Genomic DNA, 15,253 nt, shown 5'->3' on the forward strand with positions numbered 1-15,253 from the left:
AAATGTAAATTTAAGTTATGTGTCATGCTTCCTCTGTTCCTTAGCTTAATCACTCTTGCAAATAGAATCCAAGTGTTGACGTCAATAACTGGTGAAAGGTGGCAACATATATTACGAAAGTGGGGATGACACTTGGGACTGGTTTCTTTTTATCATCAACATTGAGTCCAGAGTCCATGGAGACAAGTGCATCAATATACATTAATCCTGTGTAATATCGAAGTCCCATCACATAGCTACCACCAAATTTCAGCATAATTTTAAGTTGATTCAGAACAGTTTCCACAAAATTATGAAAAGAAAAGATATGGTGCTCAACTCAACCAATTTAAAAGCCAGATCATGCAAGTATATAACATTCACATCAAGAAAAATCAGTTAATTTTATAAATCCATAGCTTCACACCATGACACTGAATCATTACCATGTGCCACCCTTCTATTAGCATTCAGTACCCTTGAGAGAGATTAACTTATCGATAGAACTCGAGGATTAACCTTGACATAGTATTGTGGAATGTCGCCAACAAAGACTGGTGGGCAGCTTCTGCCCTGGTCTCTCCCGAGGATTCAAATCGAGAAAATTTACTGGAATCATCCACATAGCATGACTCCTTAAACTTGTCATGTCTCTTCATCATCCTTTCTTCAGCCTGCCTCTCTTCCTTCACAGAGGATTTCATATTGTTGTCCTCCTTCAAATCGGATGACTCTTTGTCAGAATCACCGCCAGCCTGCGGTTCCTCTTTTACTTGCACACTCAAAAAGTCCACAATGCTTATCTTTGCTGAGGTGTCACAGCTGCAACGAAGCACAAAATGACAGAAATCAGTTTGATTAGCTCTGCACACACATCATGTGTTTCCAAAGAGGAAACAAGTGCTGAAGAAAAATACAGGCCAAAACTGCTGTTAGCACATACTCACTCCTGGGGAATAATCCCATCTTTCCATGGATTGCAATACATATAAAATTAAGCCATATTGATACATTATTTAATTTCATGTTGAAGGTGTAAACATGATTGAAGTAAACTTACTTAACTTCTGTAGAAATAATCAAAAAACTCTTAGTGCTATGTACACACACTTGGGGGATCCTTCTACACTTGCATAGCATTCACAAAAGAAAGATGAAGACGTGGATACATCATTTCTTACTCAGGAATAATAACTAACATTTTTCACTCAGAATTTCGTTTTAATCTCAAATCATCCAACAGGAAAACGATGGTGCATATTCAAAGAGGTCTGTTCAAAAGGTTCACCAACTTTTTGAATAGCGCACCTCCGGTTCGTTATTTTTTAAATGCACCTAGAGGCTTTTATGTCCACGGAAACTTCCCAAATAACTGCCTTCAACCACTTCAACAAAACTAACGACAGTGGCAAACTGTCGTTAGTTTTGTTGATTAGTCACGGTCATTTATGTAGAGGGGAGTTTGACGAGTGCAGCCAAAAATCAGATCCATGGAAATGAGCATTTGAAGGAGCAGCATTGTTCCGTGAAATCGGCGTGAAACTCTGTAAATCCTTCACGGCAACTTTTGAGATGACTTCCCACACTTAGAGCGAGGATGCTATGAAACATACCGCAAGTTTGCAGATGGCAGGAATTCGTAGTTTACCCAGCTCAAAAAGGGGCAGCACAACCATTGGAATTTGACGAGCATTCTGGAAGACCATCAACGTCAACTGATGACCCCCATATCAAAAAAGTGAACCATCTCGTTCCTGCAAATTGATGTTTAACTGCCAGGGAACTTTCAGAAGAAAAAGGCAACTCGATTGGTATGAACTATGAAACCCAGACTAAAAAATTAAGGATGCATCAAGTTACTGTCAAAATTGTGCCCCACCTGATGACAGCAGACCAGAAGAAAACATGGATTTCAAGTCTGTCAGGAACAGTTTGATTCAGCTGAAGAGGATAAAACCTTCTTGTACAATTTCACAACAGATCCTGGATGGGTCACAGGTTTAGGGGTATGACATTGAACAAAAGTGAAACCTTCAGAATGGATTGGTGAAATCTCGCCCCACCCATAAAAAGATTGATAAGTTCACTTGACTGTCAAGGTGATGTAGACTGTTTTTTTGACATAAAGGGCATCAAAAATACCTATCTAAGGCCAGAGAGTCAACACAGAGTACTACCTGGGGGTTATGAAATGACTATGAAAGAGGATCAAGCATAAAAGGCTGGAACTTTAGAGGAGTGGTGAGCAGTTTATTCACGGACACAGTGTGCCGGCTCATTCTACTACTCTGAACTCATGTGAGTTTTCAGCCAAAAACAAGACCTTTGTGCTTCCCCACCCATCCTGCTACTCACCAGACCTGGCCCCATGTGACCTTTTCCTGCTCCCCAGCCTAAAAACCCCGCTCAAAGGAAAAAGGTTTACCACCATTCCAGAGATGGAGAAAATTCGACGGAGGAGCTTATGAGCATTCCCAAAGAAGCATTCCAGCACGGTTTCATAGAGTGAAAAAAACCCTTGGGATAAGTCTATACATGGAGACTACTTTGAATAGGGAGACCCTGACGAATAATTTGTTGGTGAAGTATTGCTTTCCTAATAAAAGCATGCAGGGATCTAGGGATTGTTTCCGAAGCCAGTCAAGTAATCGTTTTTATTTCAGCTGTCATTTACCTTACAGTGAATGCAGTTAATAATGTAAATCGTTGCTCCTGCCAGTTGTGAGTGCAAACTATAATTTTATTTTTGTGTGAAAGGAAAGCTGCCCAAAACCTAAAGGAGTTGTGCCTAGTTTTATGGAACTACAGTACATGCACCTAACCATGGCAAAACTTTTGATTATTGTTTTAATGAAACTATGGTTCTCTTCCTCCTATCTGCAGGGACACCAATTTAATGAGGGACACTGGAATCGAGTTTTCATTTGGCAATTTACGTCCTTCCTACCTCGAATATGATTACTAAGAAACCTGAGAAGGAAATGGAAGAATGTAAACACAGGCAGAAGGGAGTATAAAGACTTAAATAACAACCTGAGGCAGGAAACTAATAGAGGAAAAGAAAGATGGTAGAAGATGCAGAGTGAGGATATTCCATGAGTGCAAAGGAAGGGTGAATTTGGCACACCATATAGGAAGGTTCCCTCCCCGGACTACAACCTTGACGTGGTGGAAGGGCTTGTGCGTTCCGATGACCCCTAGAGCTGTGCTGGCTGGGGTAATAATAAATGCTCCTGGTTGGGTCACCCATGCCAGATAGGTCGAAGGTTAGGAGCCAGATAAAACGTAGTCCACGCAGTGTCTGTTCCTCAGTGAGGCGGCTGCAATGGTGTCTGACCCCAGTGGGGCGGCCAGTAAGTGATGGTGTCACGTTAAAAACACTATTGAGGAAGGCAACGGGAAAACACATCAATTATCATTCCAGAGATTTAAATGATGGGCAATACAGAGATTTTGAGTCCTGGAAACTACGGGGCTCGGCTCAATCGGCCGTGCGTTGTGCCCGGCAGCGGAGGAGGCAAGGCTTCTGCGGTCGTCATCCCACGAAACCCTTGCAAGGGAAAATCGGCAGCAGCAGGACAGAAGACGCAGGAGAAGAAGACCATATTAGTTAGTAAAGGAACGTGGAATGTTAGGACAATGACGAGGACAGGGAAATTGGAGAATATTAAGCAAGAGATAAAAAGGGAAAAAATAGATATTTTAAATCTATGCGGGGTGAGATGGAAAGATAGCGGGGATTACTGGAGTGATAATTATAGATTAATACGGGGACGAGAGCCAGCGAGGGGTTGCCATAGTATTTAATAAAAAGGTAGGAAAAAGCGTAGTCAACATTGAGCAGGTAACGGATAGATTATTACTAGTAGAGATAAAAGCAGAACCGACGAACTTGGTTATTATTCAGGTATACATGCCACCGAGCCACCATAAGGAAGAAGAGGTCGATAGGATATACGATCAGTTACAGGACATAATCGCGTGTATTCCTGCAGGGAAACATTTGATAGTGATGGGGGATTGGAATGCGACGGTAGGCTAAGGAAGAGATGGTGATGAGGTGGGGGACTATGGTTCAGGCACGAGGAATGACCGCATGGAGAAAGCAGATGAGTTCTGCAGGAGACAGGGGTTAGTCATCACCAACACTTGGTTTAGACACCACAAAAGACGCAGGTATACATGGAAAATGCCAGGTGACTTAGGAAGATATCAGCTAGATTATATCCTGGTTAGACACAGGTTTAGGAACAGTGTGATGAATTCGCACAGTTTCCCGGGAGTGGATGTGGACTCTGACCACAATTTAGTTGTTATGAAATGTAGCGTCCGTTTCAAAAAGATAAGGCAGGGGCGGCGAGTTAGAAAATGGAATGTAGAAGCATTAAATGGTTTGAAAAGGAAGGAATACAAACAGGCGGTAGAAGAAATCATGGCGGATGGTAAAGAGCTAAGTACTATCGAAGAAAAATGGGAAAGTATCAAGAAAGGGTTGTCTAAAGCCGCTAAAGACACTATTGGAAACATTAACGCCAAAAGGACTAGGAATCCATGGATCACGGACGAGATGATTACAAAGATGGATGAGTGGAGGAAATGTAAGAATGTAAATACAGAGTTAGGCAAAATGAAGTACAAAGAATTAAATAATTCATTGAGGTGGACAACAAATAAAGCAAAAGAAGCATGGTGGAAGTTGCAGTGCGAGGATATGGAAAGTCTACAGAGGAAGGATGAAATTGGTGCGTTGCACAGCAAAGTTAAATCTTTATCGGGAACTAAGGGAGATCTATGCTAACAGTTACAAATAAGGCGGGTAAGAAAGTAGTTGACAGAGGAAAGATCCAAGAAAGATGGAAGGAATATATAGAAGAGCAGTATAATAAAGAACTTCGACCAACAAAGTTAGACATTGAAAAATTATATGACGTAGAAGAATCGGTAGTGTTTTGGATCAACACGGTCAAAGTAGCAGGGAAATAAGGAGAAGAATTGCGCTAGGCAAAAAGGCTTTCACCAGGAGGAGGGAGTTAATGACAGGGACGTTGAGTAAGGATATTAAGAAAAGACTCGTAAAAACTTTGATATGGAGCGTAGCTATGTACGGCGCGGAAACGTGGCCATTGAAATAGGAGGATAGACGTAGACTGGAGGCTTTTGAAATGTGGTTGTGGAGAAGAATGGAGAAGGTGAAATGGACAGAGAAGAAAACAAACGAGGAAGTACTTGGTATGGTGGGCGAAGAGAGGGGTTTGTTGGGAGCAATCCTATGGAGGCAGGAAAAGTGGTTGAAAGGGGTATTGACCGGCAGCGGGATGTTGAAGACTGTAATTGAGGGGAGAATGTTGGGCAAACGAGGAAAGGGAAGGAACAGGGTAGGGATGTTGGACCCGGTGAAGGGAGGAAGAAGGTACTGAGAGATGAAGTGGGACCTGATGTAGAGTAGGATGTTGTGTTTCGTTAGGAGTCAAAACATATTTATTTAGGAGCTTTGTCCATTCAAAAACCTACCTTAACCGGTAGATTACCTAATAATAATTTATGTTTGAAGATTCTTTGTTTTTACGCAAATTATAATGTTATCACTGAGCAATTGTTTCAAAGTTCATGATCTAATCTTTTATAAAACTTTAAGTATTTACCTATAAAAAACTAAAGTTCTATTAAAAAAAATGAAAGGTCTAATGTTGTCCATTAGCTTAACTGAAACATTATATGTATGATTAATCAGGCACCGGCGATAACTCGATGACAATATTCGGGACGCCATTACGCTGCTTCAATTAGAGGACGATGCTAAAGCTATCTTCTTGAATTTAGGGAATTTATGAATAACCTTATTCGAAATCCAAAGTGCACTTTTTAATTTCAATAATAAACTCATAGCTCACCTTTCTTGCAAGGTATCTCAAACTCCGTGGAATATAATTGATAAAATAGCGTTATGGTGATAAGGATACCACTAAGATACTCCAAGATACCAATAAGCCCTATTCAATGTGTGAATTTCACACATTGCATAGGGCTTAGTACGTATTGACAGAAAGAGGTCGCCCTTCGAAGATATGGCAACGCGGAAGTATTGCAGCCCTTGGTAACGCGGAGTGTTCAAATCCTATGCTAAAGAAACGTATCTATGAATTAATCATTTTCCAAACAAAAATACCGATGTTTTACAAATTCAAAAAACGTAAATGTTTTTGTATAATTCCACTAGATCAATGATTCAAAGTTGTCTAACAGTGATCCACGTCCGCAAGGCGATAAGTCTATATTCGTAAGGCGAAGTTGGGAATTCGTGGATCTAGGACCTAAGCGTTACAACTTATTATCCATGGACATTATGTTTGATAAGAAAAACTAAAATCAACGCCTAAAAACATTTAACGAGTAGCTTTTAACGAAACAAAAATTATTTACATTTATATTAATAGATTTTGCGCTGCAGACCCAGTTGACGCTTCCATTGAATTGTTGCATTGGCTAATTTTAATTTCAGTCGCATTACGTTGTACATTTACAATTGCTGCGTGTGATTTTTCATTTTTACTCACATCATTATACAAGGGTGGTCTGAAAGGTTTCCGACCCAGCAAAGGTACAAGACATTTTTTCTGAAGTTTTATGAAATTTTCTGAGTCGGAAACTTTTCAGACCACCCATGCATTGCTGTTGTTTTCTGCTAATGAAAGCTGTGCGTACTTGTATAAGTGTACCGGAATAATTTATCTCTTTACTTAATTTTGTAAACTATAATATTCGGGGGCAGTAAAACTTTGTCTCTTCTAAATGTTAGCCTCGGTCGAGGGCGAGAGTACCCTTCAAGAGAATCACCAACCGAATTCCCTGGGACCCTGGCCCAATATCCCCATCTCCCATCCGTCAAAGCGACCCTACTGCCAACAGACTCTCCAGAGGCAGTTCTCCTTGCGAAATACCCGAGAAAAGTTCTCTGGAGACTTTCTTGGGGTCAAGAAACACTAATTTGTGGTGGGGTTGCAAAACACTAACGGGTGGTGTTCTAACACCCCCCGCCACACGCCCTTGCGGCGGCTTGCTGGGTATTAAGTAGATGTAGTTGTAATTTGCTTTCAAAGAGCTGAGGGTTTGAAATAAAAACAAATCCAGCCTAAAAGTAATGTCCAATTTGTTTCTTTATTTTAATTTAAATTTTGGTTTTGACGCCAAAAAATAATTGATCTCCTGCTTCGAGGATATAAGTTTTCGCGACAATTTTCATTTTGTGGGCAAATATTCCCGACCATTCGGTCGCTGTGACTAATTAAAGCGCCCAAGCGCGATCTGCTCCATAATTGCTGCAAGGGTGGACAAGTTGCTCACTCTCTCATTCGATCTACGAATGGATTTAAGTAACAATTATCTGACAAATGTCTCCATAAAGGAAGACGTATTCATGTAATCGAGGAATAATTGAACGGACATCCATTATCGCTAAAGTGGCGAGGGGACTGGAGAGAAGGCGGTTCTTTAACAGGCGAATTCGCCACCGGACAAGTCAAAATTTTTCGGATGCATTTATTTTATCGCGAACGTAGAACTTATTGCCCAAAAGTAATGTCACATACGTAATGAACGCAGAGAAAGCCTAAAATCTTGTTTTCGGAACGGGTTACCTGCCCCGATGGCGAAGGGGAAACGATCTCGTCTGTCAAACTAATGGTCACGGGTTCGGTTCCCTCAACGGTTTGGGTGTTTATAATTGGGTCCATTGTTATCACTATTGATAGTCCAATGTAAAGGCCAAAAAGTGCTGTTTTTCGGAATAATGCTAAATGGAGAAATAAATAGAAATAATTTCACGTGAAGTGACCTCGGTTTCATGCTTCATTCGATCGACTCCATTGCTGCGAGTGAAGTTGAATCACACTGTCACATCGGAGGATTCCCAATCATTGAAAGCTTTCGAAAGATGAGCACATTTAGTTCGTGCATTCCTGCTGGAAAAATCAAGTGACAAACAACGTGTACACAAACAAGCAAGGCAGGGAGATTTAATGGTTAGAGATTGGTTTTCTTTCGCATGCAGTATTCATTAGATATTACCGAAATTCTGGAATTATTACTATAGAACGGACGTGGCCGACGGATTATGCACGTATCTGCATTTGCTGGCAACATGCGGGCCTTACAGAACAGCACCGCGGGAGAGAATTTCCAGAGGCGAAAGAATTTCTTCGGGGCGTCTGAAATAAACAAATAATTTGTGTCAATATTGCAATTAATATGAAGCACGCACGCATAAGCCCGGAATCGCGAAAGGCGCCTGCTCTAACCACGCGAGGCGAAGACTTCAGCCCCTCACCCCTCCGCCCAACCCCTCACCCTCCCAGATCAATATTTCCAAATCCGCCGCCAGAAGTCATGTCATCGCGCGGGCATCCGCGCTGACGGATGTGCTTCTTCCAGCCAACCCTCTCCCCCCTCCTGCCCCCACCCCCTTCCTATTCTCCCCCCTCCACCGCCGGCACGATGACGCATGGAGGGGAGCCAAGCGCGCTATATTTAACCCTTCGCAATTGCATTTCACGCCGCCAGACGTTTCGAATGGCGCCGAGCTCTTTTCATCGGAGTCAACATATCACCCCTCGGCGCATCCCGGTCAGGTCACTCCGTCGAGGGCTCTCTCTTCCGCCGGGCGACGGAAAAGCATATGCAATTTCATCAAACTGCTCTTGAAACGGCACGAACGAGGTTTCACCGTCTATTTCATTAATCTACAGTTAACAAACACTCAAAGACAATCTAATTAGGCACATTTTTCTCTCTCCAAAACACATTTAACTAAAATTGTGGACCAAATTGCTTTGCCTCCGTTGCTGATCCACCCTCTGGGGTGAGGGGATGAATGACCTATGAATGATATACATGGAAAATGCCAGGTGACTCAGAAAGGTATCAGCTAGATTATATCCTGGTTAGACACAGGTTTAGGAACAGTGTGATAAATTCGCACAGCTTCCCAGGAGCAGATGCGGGCTCTGACCGCAATTTAGTTGTTATGAAATGTAGCATCCATTTCAAAAAGATAAGGCAGGGGCGGCGAGTTAGAAAATGGAATGTAGAAGCATTAAATGGTTTGAAAAGGAAGGAGTACAAACAGGCGGTAGAGGAAATCATGGAGGATGGCAAAGAGCTAATTAAATCCATACAATTTCAACCGTGAAGACGGCTACACCCTGATCTCCACTTGGAAAAGGGTGATTCCCACTCGCCGTCAAGAAAGAGCCAATCAGAGAGCTCCTGGCCAGCCAGCGTCTCCTATATATAGCGGCCAAAACGCAACGCACATCACTTTGACCTGAAGACGCCTCCAGGACTGGGGGTGAAACAGTTGTCAACCAACTAAACTACGTGACGGTAATTCCCGGAAATCAGCATGGATTCATCAGATAGACGGCGCGGAAGCCTAAGGATTAATTAAGCTAATTACTATCGAAGAAAAATGGGAAAGTATCAAGAAAGGGTTATGGAAAGCCGCAAAAGACACTATTGGAACGGTTAACGCGAAAAGGACTAGGAAACCATGGATAACGGATGTGATGTTTACAAAGATGGATGAGAGGAGAAAATTGTAGAATGTAACTACAGAATTAGGCAAAATGAAGTAGAGAGATTTAAACAATAAATTGAGGCGGGCAATAAATAAAGCGAAATAAGCATGGTGGAAGACGCAGTGCGAGGATATGGAAAGTCTGCAGAGGAAGGGTGAAATTGGGGCGCTATACAACAAAGTTAAATCTTTATCAGGAAGTAAAAAGGAAGATCTATGCTAACAGTGAGAAATAAGGCAGGTAAAATGATAGTTGACACAGGAAAGATCCAAGAGAGATGAAAGGCATACATAGAAGAACTGTATAGTAAAGAGCTTAGGCCAACAAAGTAAGACATAGAAAAGGGACATGATTTAGAGGAAGATAGCTTAGGTCCAGGCATACTTGACGATGACATAGAAAGGGCATTAAGGGAGATGAAACTAAATAAGGCCGTGGGGGTGGATAACATTCCTATGGAACTACTGATATCTTTAGGAAAATGTGGGAGGAAGAGGCTGTATGGGCTGATCCGTAGTATTTATGAGGAGGGAATCTGGCCGGAAGACTTTGTGAGATCAGTTTTAGTTCCTATTCCGAAAAAGGTAAAGGCCACGTCATGTGAGGACTATAGGACAATAAGTTTGATATCTCACGCAGCTAAAGTTGTTCTTAGGATCATAAACAAAAGGATAGAGAGTAGAGCAAATGATTACTTAGGGGATGATCAGTTTGGGTTTAGGAAGGGGAGAGGTACGCGTGATGCCATTGCAGTAATGAGATTATTAATCGAGAGGAATATAGAGCACAACCAGGAGGTATTTGCCTGTTTCGTAGATTTCGAAAAAGCGTTTGATAGAGTGAATTGGGAAAAACTAATGAGTATATTGCAGAAAATAGGAATAGATTGGAGGGAAAGGAGGCTAATCCCACCTGTACATGTCTCAGACTGCTCAGGTGCGAGTGGGGAATCGGGAGTCCCAATAGGCAGTGTTAGGGAGAGGTGAAATGCAGGGTTCCCCATTATCACCGTTGCTGTTCAACCTGTATGTAGAGGAAATGATTAAAGAGGCATGGGAAGAACTGGAGGTGCGAATGAATGTGGGCAGAGAATTCATAAAATCAGTTAGGTTCGCTGATGACCAAGCTTTAGTTTGTCAGTCAGCCAAGGAGTTGCAAGCATTGCTGAGTGAATTGGAAATTCAGTCCGAAAGGTATGGGATGACAATAAATATCAAGAATACAAATGTTATGTGATTTTCTAGAAAGAAAAAGGCTTAGCTAAACATTAAATAGGAGGGCAAAATCAAGGGCAGGTAGAACAGTTTAAGTGTCCAGGAAGTGTTTTGGACCAACACGCTCAAAGTAGTAGGGACGTAAGGAGAAGAATTGCGCTAGGCAAAGAGGCTTTCACAAGGAGGAGGGAATTGATGACAGGGATGTTAAGTAAGGATGTTAAAAAAAGACTCGTAAAAACTTTTATATGGAGCGTAGCTATGTACGGCGCGGAAACGTGGTCATTGAAGCAGGAGGATAGAGGAAGATTGGAGGCTTTTGAAATGTGGGAGTGGAGAAGAATGGAGAAGGTGAAATGGACAGAGAAGAAAACAAATGAGGAAGTACTTGGTATGGTGGGCGAAGAGAGGGGTTTTTGGGGAGAAATCCTATGGAGGCAGGAAAAGTGAATGAAGGGGGTATTGATTGGCAGTGGGATGTTGCAGACTGTAATAGAGGGGAGAATGTTAGTTGAACAAGGAAAGGGTAGGAACAAGATAGGGATGTTGGATAGGATGAAGGGAGGAAGGAAGTTCTCAGAGATGAAGAGGGACCTGATGTGAAGTAGGTCGCTGGATTGTGTTTTGCTCTGAATCACAAAATATGTATTTGGTAGTTGTGTCCTGCCAAAAATCTACCTTAACCGGGAGATTACCTTATAATAATAGAGTGCAAAGAGATCACAAATGATAAGAAAACATTCACATCAAAATTTTGTCTTGAACTCACAGGATGTGGGGGCCCATAAAAGTTATCTATTATAGATTTAAAGTTCAGAAAAGAGAGAATGATTAATGGCAATCCTGTTTTCCAAATAGTAAAGTCAGTTTATACTGCTGGAGAAATTTTATGCAGCATTATCTTTTTGGAAGGAAATGAAACAATTACTGACCTGTTGTTATGCTCCTGCTTGATGGAGACCTTAGTTGGTGTGTACTTGTTCGACGTGTTCCTTGTCTCCCCTCGGAATGAATTGGAGAGTGAGGCTAAGGAGGCAACCTCCTCCTCATACTGCTCTTTCTCTTGTCCATACAGGAGCAAACCACTCAGCGTGTGATCAAAATATATTCGGATGCCATCAACCACTTCCTTACAGAGATTCAAGCTGAAAAAAATAGAAGAACATGGTATGAGAAAGGAACTTGGGTCTTGGACTTCATTAATCAATCCTCATTCCAGCTCACCAAAGGCTAACGTTGTGTGCGAGGACTGTAAAATGATACATTAAGGCCACATGCTGATAAGAACTTCTACAAGCCATCAATAATAGATAATCCTACAAAACAGCATAATTGCAATTTGATAGGTAGTATTTGAAAAACTACCATAATTCCTCATAAGCACACTTTTTTTTATATACGATCCAAGTTTCATGATCAAGCCACATTTTCAAGGGAGTCCATGTAAAAAACTTACCCTTAATAAGTTTACAAAGAATGTACGAAAAAAAATGCGACTGGTCTTTCTTTGAGTGAAATGCTTGACAGATCAAAATTAGTGATGTGTTGACTTCTAGTATCGTCTGTGAGAAGTTAAGTACAGCCTTGCTCGTGGCCCCAAGTGACTCGTCTCCGCACAACAAAGATACTTTTCTGAGCTTGCACACACTTGCTGTACAAATTCTTGGGTCAATGAAAATTAGAGTGACAGAGGAGCAGCAGGTGTGCATTGAATATTGTTTTAAACTCGGGGAAATTGCCACTGAAAATTGAGATTCAGGAGACATTTGGCAATGAATCAACGAGTTGTATATGTGTATGTATATATGTATATATATATATATATCTTTATCAATCTCCTTCTGACAAAGATTTCCGACAAAAAATTCATAGATTCCCTTAAGCCACCAGACAACCTTTTCCCCTCTGCGAGACAAGCTCTCAGACGTTTAACATCAAACAAAGATATTATAATCACGACGGCGGACAAAGGGTCATCCGCTGTCGTGCTAAACAAAGTAGACTATAACGCCGAGGCATTGCGCCAATTAAATGACCTTTCCTGCTATGCCCCCCTGCCCAAAGACCCAAACCCTTCTTATCAAAAGGATATTCTCTCTTTTCTTTCCAATTTCGGTCCCAAAGAAGGTCTCTCCCCCAAAGACATCCATTCTTTCACCACCTAATCCTTAGACTCCCCATTTCTATTTGCTACCCAAAATCCACAAAACCAATAACCCCGGACGCCCTATTGTCTCTAGCATCAACTCACCCACTGAACGAATCTCCGCATTAATAGACCACCACCTTCAACCAATAGCCACTTCACTCCCTTCTTACATTAAAGACTCGCACCACTTTCTGGAACGTCTACACTCAATCCCAATTCCGCACAACACGACCATTCTCATGGCCACGATAGACGTCACATCTCTGTACACCTCCATTCCCCACAAAGAAGGCTTAGAAGCCCTGAAACATTACCTCTCCCTACGATCCACACCACACACCCCATCCACAGATTTCCTCATCGAATTGAGCCAAATCGTTCTTACCAAAAATGCTTTTCAATTCAATGACAAAATATATTTACAAATGAAAGGCACTGCAATGGGCACGCGTATGGCTCCTGCATACACCAATCTTTTTATGGGTAAACTAGAACACGACTTTCTGCAACAACAAACCCTAAAACCACTCTTCTGGGCCCGCTATATTGATGATATTTTCCTCCTTTGGTCCCACGGACGCGAAACTTTATCCTCTTTCATTTCCTCTCTCAACTCCTCCTCCTTAGTATCATTCACTTCTTCTATATCCGACTCGAACATCACTTTCCTAGATATCGACATTCACCTCCAAAACAACACGTTTCACACCTCAGTCCACATTAAACCAACCAATAAGCAACAATATCTTCATTTTGACAGCTGCCATTAACCTCACACAGAGTGCTCCATCCCATTCTCACTCTCTATCCGTGGCTTCTGTCTCTGCAACAACACCCCCTCCCAACAGAAATACTTGGACCAGCTGCATGAATCCCTCAGAAAATGTGGGTACCCTGAAAAACTACTAAATAGTAAAATCCTCAAACCGTCAACCCAATACACTCCCCTCCCCAAACCAAACCGCCCAAAATGCCCTAATCTTATCACCACTTTTTCCCCGGAACACACAAAATTAAACATCTAATCCGTGACCTCTTCCCAATTATCAATAACACTCAGTCCACATCACTTTTATTCCCACACTGTCCCTCTGTTTCGTTTAAAAGCCCTTCAAACTTGCGAGACATCTTCAAGTCAACAAAGCCAACTGCGAGCACCCCCATCTCTCCCCCACCCCTATCCGCACCATGCAACTGCCCACGCTGCAAATGTTGTCATCTTTCAAGGCCCTCCCCCTCACTTAGTACCAACTCCAAACCGGTCGCCACCTGTACCTAAAAAAATATTATATATCGACTCTCCTGTAACTTCTGCCCTGCCTTCTACGTGGGCGAATGCACGACCGCACTCTCCCTCCGCATGAATAACCACCGATATTCCACCAAATCTCCCACCTTTCTTAATTATCCCATTCCTACTCATGCTGCTTCCCACAATCAATCTTTTGACGACTGCTTCTCCTTTTTGGTGATTGAAATCCTTCCCAAATCTGCTAGTATAATAGAGGTGAGAACCCGCGAGATGGCGCATATCTGGGTGGCCCAATCATTCAAACCGCGCGGGCTGAACCAAGCCCACTGAATGCATCAATTGGCTGCCTACATATCCCTCCCACCCCCTTGTTCATTTCCTATTGGTCCCTTACCTCTCCTTCCCTCACCACTCCCCCGTACACGTCCTCTCCGCTCTTCCCCGAGAACGCCATTCTGAAGACGACAACCGAGCTGTCGAAACGTCAAATAACAAATTGTGAGTGTCCTTTCTTTATATACATATATATATATATATATACACATATAAATATATACATATATTCATATATATATATATATATATATATATATATATATATATATATATATATATATATATATATATTAAAAAAACACAGTAATCAACCCGAAGGTCGTTTTGGAAGGGGTGGTAGAGATCACCCAATACTAAGCCCTATACGGCGTGTGAAAATTCACACATCAGGGTAGGGGGGCCAGTTCCTTTCCCTGTGCCGGTTATGGTTCCCCAGGAAGACCTGGTACCCGAAAAATCACTTCAGCTTGGGTGGAGCTGCAGGTGCCCAAAGTGCCTTGCTCGGGAATCGAACCCGGGACCCTCCGGTCAGCAGCCCAACACTCTACCCACTGGACTACTGCGACCCATATATATATATATATATATGTATGTATATATATATATATATATATGTATGTATATATATATATATATATATGTATGTATATATATATATATATATATGTATGTATATATATATGTATGTATATATATATATATATATATATGTATGTATATATATATATGTATGTATATATATATATGTATG

The 15,253-nt window shown here is 41.8% G+C and overlaps 1 protein-coding gene across 1 annotated transcript in view; it reads right to left on the bottom strand.

Annotated features, from left to right (window-relative positions):
• msl-3 (male-specific lethal 3) overlaps window positions 1-15,253 on the bottom strand; it is a 65,553-nt gene that overhangs the window by 15,182 nt on the left and 35,118 nt on the right. Inside the window, exons 7-8 of the mRNA XM_071586111.1 lie at window positions 11,698-11,910; window positions 499-801 (exon numbers count right to left, since the gene is read on the bottom strand). Coding sequence (XP_071442212.1) covers window positions 499-801; window positions 11,698-11,910 — 516 coding nt within the window. The remainder of the gene's footprint in view (window positions 1-498; window positions 802-11,697; window positions 11,911-15,253) is intronic.

The sequence above is a fragment of the Hetaerina americana genome, unplaced genomic scaffold, assembly GCF_022747635.1.
Source record: "Hetaerina americana unplaced genomic scaffold, ioHetAmer1.1.p SCAF_20, whole genome shotgun sequence".
NCBI lineage: Eukaryota > Metazoa > Arthropoda > Insecta > Odonata > Calopterygidae > Hetaerina > Hetaerina americana.